General features: G+C 41.1%; 1 protein-coding gene across 1 annotated transcript; it reads right to left on the bottom strand.

Annotated features, from left to right (window-relative positions):
• Positions 1–235: 235 nt before the first annotated feature.
• LOC102833417 (UDP-glucuronosyltransferase 1-8-like) lies at positions 236–1599 on the bottom strand. Its single transcript, XM_006866808.1, has 3 exons — positions 726–1599; positions 575–667; positions 236–261 (listed from the first exon to the last, which is right to left on the bottom strand). The coding sequence occupies exons 1-3, from the start codon at positions 1597–1599 to the stop codon at positions 236–238; spliced, it is 993 nt and encodes a 330-aa protein (XP_006866870.1).
• Between the last annotated feature and the right edge of the window lie 8382 nt (positions 1600–9981).

Here is a 9981-nt window from a genome sequence, read left to right as displayed (position 1 = left end):
ACCTCTTACGTAAGTATAAGAATAATTCATTGTCAACAATTATGCCCACAGATTAAAACTCACATATATCCAAATGACATGACTGTAAAGGACATATGTAAGAATGTTAGGTACAAATGTGTATATGAAAAGAAATATTGGAAAAAGCCTAAATATCAATACAGGGTGGATGAATAAACCATAGAACATCTGAAGTAAAAGATTTTATGCAGTGATTTAAAAGACCTTGCTAGATTCATATAGCTGCACTTTCAAAGAGATCTACAATTTATTGGCAAGTGAAAAATGCAAGATAAAGAACAGTAAGTCCAACCCAAGTCCAGATTTCATTTTATTAAAATGGATGTGAAAATTGCATTCTATGTATGCATAAATATATTAAATCGTTCCAGAAATATCCCTTCAGAGCATTTTCCTATGGGAAGTGGTATAGAGTCAGCGAAAACACCAATTTCATTTTTAGTGTGCTTTTCAAATACAAGTATTGTTGAAACTGCAGCCTGTAAGGTCGCCAGTAATCTACATATACACATATATATGTATGGGCAGCATTTTATGGAATTTGTCAACCCACAAGGAAAAGAATTGGCATAAAATAAGTCATTATACCAGAAAGAAATGACAAATGTGATGCATGTAAATGGCAAGTCCTGATTCAGTGAGGAGTCTTTGTTTTTATTGCTATTATTATCTTAATGCGCACAGGCAGATGCTTCTTTATGGACGAATGGAGAGGTAACTTACCTTGGGCAATGCCTTTCCCTGATGGCAGTTGATGCCGCCAATGAAGACCATGTTGGGCATCACAGGTTTGGGGTAGTCCAAGACAAAGTCCATCCGTAACAACCAAATTGATGTGTGGCTGTGGAGGTCATAAGCTGTCACAGGTGTTTGGAGAATCTCAGAGGCAATTTCCACACCTCTTTTGAGAAAATAGCGGCAAAATAAATGTTCCTCCAAGTGGAAGATGAGGTTCCTTACTCTCTCTCTGAAGGTCATGGTGTCCGAGAAGCCTAAGAGACCTCTGGGAACATAAGAAACAGGACTGGGGCACTGGGCACCTTCTTCAAGATAATGACAAAATGGTCCTCTAGTGAAGACCACAGAGGGGAGTGAAAAGTATTTGGCAACAATTAAGCCACACAGATCAAAAGGGTCCGTAAACACTGCATCAAAAGAACTCTCCTTTATGAACTCCACTAATTTTATGTCATTGAACAAACTCCTACAATGTGAAAAATAGTAATCGAACAAGGTGTAGTTTGGATTCATTAATACAGAAAGTAAATTCAAGTCCCGAGTTTTCCAATGAGAATTGGCCAAAACCATGAACTCCCGATCCAGGTCCTCCAATGTGTAAGAAGTTGAATAGGTCTTTATTGTGATGTTGAAGGATTTGTCCAGATGCCAACTCACCTCTGGCATGACTACAACCAACTCATGCCCTCTCTGGATGAGTTTTTCCACAACGGCACGCATGGTGAACCAGTGGCTCCCATCCATGGGTACGACCAGCAGCTTGCCTGTGGAGACAAAGTCAGATGTCAGCAGGAAACACACACACAGAGGAAGGAAGCCCCTCAAAATTGCAGGTGCCATCTGTAATTGCGGTCCAGAGCTACTTGCAACTTGCTGCTTGGATTCTAAACTTAGTTAGCGGAAGTACAGGCACAAAACCTGCCCCAAGAGAGGGCGTGTATTCCTCCACCCATCTACAAAGACACATGCACTGCCTGCCGGTGATTCATCCATAGAGATAATCATGAATGAGTAGTATTTGAGATTATTTCTGTATGCTTCTCAAACAAGAGTAGCTTTTGATCTTTGCTTCACACAGACATCTTGCCCAGTCTTGTACTGTGAGTTTAGAAACAAGACAATTAAGCAACCTTTTTGGGGTGTTCCATCACAAGATTCTAGGGGCGGGCAAACAGTATCAGGTGACACTGACAGACAGGGTGTTTATATATACATTTTGCAGTGTTTCAGCAGAATTTTATATATATGTATCAATGAAATCCACCACCATTAGTCTGTCAGTTTGTCATACAGTGGTGGCTTGTGAGTTGCTGTGATTCTGAAGCTATGCCACCAGTATTTTAAATACCAGCAGGGTCACCCATGGTGGACAGGTTTCAGATGAGCTTCCAGACGAAGACAGACTAGGAAGAAGGAGTGATGGACTAAGTAAAGTTGACCATGATGATGCGAATGGAGTAAAGCCTGTGGGAGAAGAGCCCGCGGGACCTCATTTGCTGATGGGGCACAACTCAAAATGAAGAGAAACAGCTGTAAACATCCATTGAAAATCAGACCATGGAATGTACGAAGTATGAATCTGGGAAGTCTTTTAAATCGCTGCATAAAATCCTTTACTTCAGATGTTTTATGGATTATTCATCCACCCAGTATTGCTATTTAGGCTTTCCCCAATATTTCTTTTCATATACACATTTGTACCTAACGTTCTTACATACGTCCTTTATAGTCATGTCATTTGGATATATGTGAGTTTTGATCTGTGGGCATAGTTGTTGACAATGAATTATTCTTTTGCTTACATAAGAGTATGCTAGATCCCTAAGAGTGAGGTGGTTGTGCTAATAGACTGACAAATGCTTTTCAGAATATTGAACAATCTCACACTCTAACTCAACTATATATGAAAGTTCTGGGTTTTCCACAGTCTCCAGCTCTGCATAACATTACAATTTTTAATGTGTAGCAATATCCTGAGTAAAAAATTTCTGTGTAGCTGTTTCCATTTTCAGTTCCTGCTTACACACACACACACACACACACACACACACACACACACGAAGGTGAGTAAAAAATGATCTGCACTCTGGCTATAGAATTTATTTTAATCAACTTTTTAATAAGACAAATGTACTATTTTTCAAAACAGTCTCCTTGCTTTTCAATACACTTGTCCATTTTTCAGCAAGCTTTCGTGTTCCCTTATTTACAAATGTTTTAGGTTGAGCTGAGAGCCATGACTACACCACTGTCTTCACTTCTCCATCAGAGGTGACTCTTTGTCCTTGAAGGACTGTTTTCAGGGAATCCAACAGATGAAAATCTGATGGAGCAAGATCAGAAATATAGGAAGGATGTCCATGGAGGTTGTTGTCACACGATTCATGTGTGACACCATGAATTGGCACCAGTGGGTTTTAAATGGGCCCTATGAATGCAGACAAATAAAAAGCAACATTGAGTAAAACTCAGATTTTGGAATTTTTTTCCAAAGCAAAATTTGCATTTTTATCCTTGTTGTTGTTGTGAAGTGCCATCGAGTCGGTTCCGACCCATAGCGACCCTGTACAGGGTTTCCTAGGGTGTAGATCTTTACGGGAGTAGAAAGCCTCATCTTTCTCCCGCGGAGCGGCTGGTAGTTTCGAACTGCTGACCTTAAGGTTCGCAGCCCAATTCGTAACCACTACGCTACCAGAGCTCCTTAGACTACCTAAAATTCTTTGCCCAGAAGAGAATCTGCTTCCTAGGTTCCAAGGAAGGACTTGAAGTCCTTTTCCACTGACCTGAAAATGTCTGTCAAACACTTAGGCATTGGTGCTTGTTTTGTTCTCACAGGAAACGACAAACCTCTGTGGTCTTTGAAATTCTGAAATAAGACTGCAGTGTGCCTACCCCAAGCCACAGTATTTTCAATCACTTCATATGCATGTGAAAGCTAGGCAATGAATAAGGAAGACTGGAGAAGAATTGATGTGTTTGAATCATGATGTTGGCAAAGAATATTGGAAAGTAGCTCCGGACTGCCAGAAGGATGAACAAATCTGTCTTGGAAGAAACACAGCCAGAATGCGCCATAGAAGCATGCCCAAAGTATACCTTACATACTTGGAAATGTTATCAGGAGGAATCAGTGCCTGGAGAAGGACACCAAGTTTGGGAAAGTGGAGGGTCAGCAAAAAGGGAAGACCCTCCATGAGATGGACTGACACATTGGATGTAACAATGAGCTCACACATGACAAACAATACCGAGGATGGCGCCCTCAACAGGGCAGTGTTTTGCTAGGCTGAACGTACACTTGCAATGAGTTGGAGCAGACTGGGTGGTTTCTACCAATAGCAACCTTTCATGTGTTTGGTCCTCTGCTCTAAACTTGCCCCAGTGAGCCTGGAACCTTCCTTCAGAAATCAATGTGTCTTGTGTCCTGCAGTCTAGAGATGGCTCCTGGAAGTCTTGAGATGTCTCCTTCATGTTTGTGTCCTTCTTCCACAGTCCCTCACACAGAGGAGCCCCACAAGAAACATTGGTTTCATTGGACTGGATTACATTCCACCAGTATCCTAGATGCTGCATGGGTAAGACCAGGGTATGTATTGCTAAGAAAACTGATGCATGTCTGCTAAAACATTGATGAACATTGAGTGAGGGATTCTGGGTCCCAACTTGGGGACCTAAGATTTATTAGGGATCTAAGAGTGCTCCTTGGAGGTCAGGATGGACAAACTTCGTCTCTCATACTTCGGATATATTGTCAGGAGGGACTAGTCGCTGGAGATGGATATCATGTTTGGTAAGGTGGAGGGTCAGAGAAAAAGAGGAAGACCCCCAACAAGATGGATTGGCTGAGTGGCAGCATGGATGGACTCAAGTGTGGCGACAGTAGTGAGGTTGGCCCAGGATCGGGCAGTGTTTCATTCTGTTGTGCACAGGGCTGTTATGAGTAGATACTGACTTGATGGCACCTAACAACAACAACAAAGACAGCTTTATCCTTGGCACTCATGTGGTCGCTAGACATTTAACAAAGATGTGGTGGTAATGTTGACTCATTAGTTGTGACCAATGCACCAGAGTAATTTGTTAACTATTAGAGGAAAATGGGTAGAAACTATATGGGAATTCTCTGTAGTCATTGTCTAACTTTTCATTTGCTGCAATGCTAAAACTATCAGAAAATGAAAAGTGTATTAAGCAGTAATTTCACTCCTAGGCATAGACCCCAAAGACATGAAAGCAGGGTCTCCGACAGACACTTGCATGACAATGATTACTGCAACATTATTTACAGTAGCGAAAAGGTGTAGACAACCCAAAAGTCTATCACAGTTAAATGGGTAAACAGAATGCAGTATATATGTACAACGGAATATTATTCCACCATAAAAAGAAATGAAGTTCTGATTTAAGCTATAATATGAATAAACTGTGTAGACATTGTGTTGTTGTTATTAAGTGCTGCTGAATCTGTTCCAATTCACAGTGACCCTGTACAGGGTTTCCGAGGAGTGCCTGGTGAGCTACTGTAAGTGAAATCAGTTAGACATAAAAGAGAAATATCGTGTGATCCCACTTATATGAAGTAACGGTTGTTGCTGAGTGCTGTCAAGTTGCTTCCAACTCATAGTGACCCTATATAGTGTTTCACACCAACCCTGCGGTCCAGTGCTTTATTGTACAGTGCCACGCCAGGACTCCATATGAGATAACTAGGACAGTCAAATGTATCAGCACACGCATAGATTGGTGGCAGCCAGGGAATCAGGATTGACTGGAGGGGAGGCTAGGGGATCACTGCTTGAGAAATTTAGGGTTTCTGTTTGGGATGATGAAAAACTTTTGGAAATAGGTGGTGATCATGGTTGTATAAAATGGTGACTGTAATTAATGTCACAGACTTGCATACTTAAAAATAGTTAAAATGGCAAAATTTCGTTATATCAATTTTACCACAATAAATCTTAAAAATGTATTTAAAGAAAAGAAAAATGATGAACAGAAAGCAGAGAGAGGGGGACTATACCCACAAATACACATATATAGGTTTAACAGAAGACATTGCTAATGTGTATTTACTTCCGCTACGAATATATCCATGAATGTGGTGGAGCAGACAGAGAGCAGAGTTATGAAAACCTCTTAGAGATAATCAAACACCTTGAAGGAATGAATTGCTGGGGCTGGAGGGTCAGGACCATAGCTTCAAGTACACTAAGGTCACTTGGCATAACACAGTTCACAGAGACAATATTGTGCATTCTACTTTAGGGAGTAGTGACTGGGATCTTCAAACCTCGTGAGGAGCCATCTAAGGAGCAGTGATTCGTCTCTCCTTGTCCGGGGCAAAGAGGAGTAATGGAAATTGAAGATGCATGAAAACAGTTAATCCAATGGACTGATGGACCACACAAGCATCAGCCTCCACTACCCAGAGACAAAACAACTCGATGGCGCCCAGCTACCACTATCAACTGCTCAGAAAGGGATCACGTAAGAGGCCCTAGAGAGAGTGCGGGGGGAAATGTGCAACAAAACTCAAAAACCAGAAAGAAGGGAAAAATAGCCTTCCTGATGCTGGTGGCACCCCTAAGACTGTGACCCTTAGTCACTCTTCAGGTCTAGAAAGGAACTCACCCTCCTGGCTCACTTTCTGGTCAAACAGTTGTTGTTGTTGTTGTTATGTGTCATGGAGTCGGTTTTGACTCATAACCACCCTGTACAGGGTTTCCGAGGCTGTAAACCTTTACGGGAACAGAAAGCCTCATCTTTCTCCGGCAGAACAGCTGGTAGTTTCAAACTGCTGACAGTGAGATTGGCAGCCCGATTGGTAACTACTACGCTACCAGAGGTCCTTAGACAAACAATAGACAGGTCTATAAGGTGAACTCTAAAATATACACACCTTAGAATCATCAACCGTTTGAGATCAAAAGGGCAGCATTTATCTGGAGGACAAAGGTCAGAAGGCTCTGGAATGGAATCAGGAAACACAGGAAGTAACAGGAAATCGTGATGTTACATTGTGGAGACTGCAATCAATGACATGAAATGAAAGGTGTGTGAATTACTGAATGGAAAACAGATTTACTCTGTAAACCTTTCTTTACCCAATTCACAATAAAAAAAAGTTAAAAAACAAACAATAAAGAAGAGCCCAAATCTGGGAGAAAATGCTTATAAAACATATATCTTACAAAAGATTTGTCTCCAAAATATATAAAGAACTCCCAAAATCCACACAGGAGAAAACAGAATACTCTACTTTAAAAAACAAGGTAAAGACTTGAACAGTATCTTGACCAGAGAGCTATACAGATGACAAACAAACCCATGGAAAGATGGCCAACATCCTAAGTTATTTGGGAAATACAAATGGAAACCGCAGTTTAAATTGCACGCTTATTGTTGTTGTTAGGTGTCATGGTGTGGGTTCCAGCTCAGAGTGACCCTATGAACCCCAGAACCAAACCCTGCCCAGTCCTGCACCACACTCACAAATCTTACTGTTTGAGCCCATTTTTGCAGCCACTGGGTCAACTCACTTCCCTGAGGTCTTTTTCTCTTTTTCACTCTCCCTCTACTTCACTGAAAGGAACTCTGGTAGAGTAGTGGTTACAAATTGGGCTGCTAATCTTATAGTCAGCAGTTCGAAACTACCAGCTGTTCCGCGGGAGAAAGATGAGGCTTTCTGCTCCCGTAAAGATTTACAGCCTCAGAAACCCTGTGTAGGGTCACTATGAGTCGGAACCAACTCCACGGCACATAATAACAACTACTTCACTGAGCCTGACCTCCTTCTCCAGGAACTGATCCCTCCTTATAACTTTGGCTAAAAGTCTCACCATCCTTACTTTTGAGAAACATTCTGACTGTACTTATCCTACTGTATTTCTTCGAAGACAGATTTGTTCATTCTTTGGGAAACCCATGGTATATTCCATATTCTTCATCAATACCGTAATTCAAATGTATCCATTCTTCTCCAGGCTACGTTACTCACTGTTCAGCTTTCACATGGACATGAAGTGATTGAAAATGCCAGGACTTTGATTAGGCGCATTTTAGTTCTCAAGGTGACATCTTCAGCAGATTTGCCTGGTGAAATATATTCTTTGATTCCCTGTTGCTTTAATGAGTGTTAATTGTGGATCCAAGTAAAATGGAATCTTTGACAACTTCAATCTTTTCTCCTAAAGTCGCTATGTTGTTTACTGGTTCAAGTGTGTGGGTTTTTGTTTTCTTTACATTGAAGTGTAATCCATACTGAAAGGTAAATACTTTGATGTTTATCAGTAAGCGTTTCGAGTCCTCTTAACTTTCAGCAAACTAGGTTGAGCATCTGCATAATGTTGTTGTTGTCAGGTGCCATCGAGTCAGAACTGACTCATAGCGACCCCATGCACAGCAGAACGAAACAATGTCCGATCTGGGCCAACCTCACTACCGCTGCCACACTTGATGCCATCAATGATGACACCTGGCCAATCCATCTTGTTAGGAGTCTTCCTCTTTTTCTCTGACCCTCCACCTTACCCAGCATGACATCCTTCTCCAGCGACTGTTTCCTCTGGACAATATGTCCAAAGTAGGAGAGACGAAGCTTAGCCATCCTGGCCTCCAAGGAGCACTCTGGCTGCACTTCTTCCAAAACAGATCTATTGGTTCTTTTGGCAGTCCATGGCACTTTCAGTATTCTCCTCCAACACCACAACTCAAAGGCATCAATTCTTCTACAATCTTCCTTATTCACTTAATCATCTGCTTATTGCAGGTGATTAATGATCCCTTCGCCAATCTTGATACCACGTTCTTCTTCAAATAGTCCAGTTTGTCAGATTCTTTGTTCAGCATACATACTAAGTGTGGTGGAAGGATACAATCCTGATGCATGCCTTTCCTTATTTTAAACCATGCAGTATCCCTCTGTTTTAACAACTGTCTCCTGGTCTATTTACAAGGTCCATATGAACACAGGTAAATGTTCTGAAATGCCCATTCTGCACAATGTTATCCATAGTTTGCTATGATCCACATAGTCAATAGCTCTGCCTAGTCAATCAAACACAAGTAAATTTCTTCCTGGTAGTCTCTGCTTTCAGCCAAGACCCATCTGACATCAGCAATGATATCCTTCATTCCACATCCTCTTCTGAATCCAGCTTGAATTTCTGGTAACTCCTTGTTAATGTACTACTAAATTATCTTCATCAGAAATTTACTTGCATGTGATATTAATAATATTGTTAGATAATTTCTGTATGCTGTTGAGTGACCTTTCTTTGGAATGAGCAGAAAGATAGATCTCCTCTGGTCAGTTGGCCAGGTAGCCAGCTGCCTTCTGAATTTCTTGGTGTAAACTAGTGAGTCCTTCCAGCACTGCATCCGTTTGTTGAAACTTTTCATTTGGTATTCCATCAGTTCCTAGAGCCTTGTTTTTTATCAGTGCATTCAGTACAGCTTGGGCTTCTTCTTTTAGCACCATTGGTTCTTGATCGTATGCTACCTCTTGAAATGGTTGAATGTTTTTGCTATAGTGACTCATTTCTTTCATCTTCCTTTGACGCTTCCTGCATTGTTGCACATTTTGCCATTTTGCTGTTGTTTAAGTGCTATTGAGTTGGTTCTGACTCATAACAATCCAACATAGGGTTTCCAAGGAGCTGATGGTGTATTTAACCCACCAAACATTCAGTTCGCAGTTGGAAGGTCTACGGCACCACACCCGGACTCCATTTCTGCCCATAGAACCCTTCAATATTGTTACTGAAAGCTGGATTATTATTTTTGTTGTTGTTCAGGTCTTTAAGCTTGAGAAATATCAAGTGTGCTCTTCCCTTTGGGTGTTCTAATTCCAGGTTTTTGCAGATTCATTATGTTTGACTTTGTCTTCTCGAGCTGCCCTTTGAAATTTCCAATTCAGCTCTTTTACTTTCATCTTTTCATTTATTCCATTTTTCTTAGCTTCCCTATGTTCAAGCGCAAGCTTCAGAGTCTCTTCTGACACCCATTTTGGTCTTTTCTCTTTTCTTGCCTTTTTAGAGACATTTTGCTTTCTTCACGTATTATGTTCTTGCTGTCATCCCATACCTCATCTAGTCTTCAGTCATTTTACTGTTCTTGAGAGAGTCTTGAAATTCAGGTAGGATGTACACAAGGTAGTATTTTGGTTCTCATGGACTTTTAAATTTTTTCTTCAGCTTCAGCCTAAACTTGCGTAAGAGTAAT

This window comes from Chrysochloris asiatica, unplaced genomic scaffold, assembly GCF_000296735.1.
Source record: "Chrysochloris asiatica unplaced genomic scaffold, ChrAsi1.0 scaffold00096, whole genome shotgun sequence".
NCBI classification, from domain to species: domain Eukaryota; kingdom Metazoa; phylum Chordata; class Mammalia; order Afrosoricida; family Chrysochloridae; genus Chrysochloris; species Chrysochloris asiatica.
This window is presented reverse-complemented; position numbering and strand designations above follow the sequence as displayed.

Coding starts and splice junctions, on each gene's coding strand:
- LOC102833417 (XM_006866808.1), bottom strand. CDS start 1,599: ATGGCACCTGCAATTTTGAGGGGCTTCCTTCCTCTGTGTGTGTGTTTC. Junction 668..725: donor GGTAAGTTACCTCTCCATTC/GTCCATAAAGAA, acceptor ATAAAAACAAAG/ACTCCTCACTGAATCAGGAC. Junction 262..574: donor TTATGCCAATTCTTTTCCTT/GTGGGTTGACAA, acceptor AATAAATTGTAG/ATCTCTTTGAAAGTGCAGCT.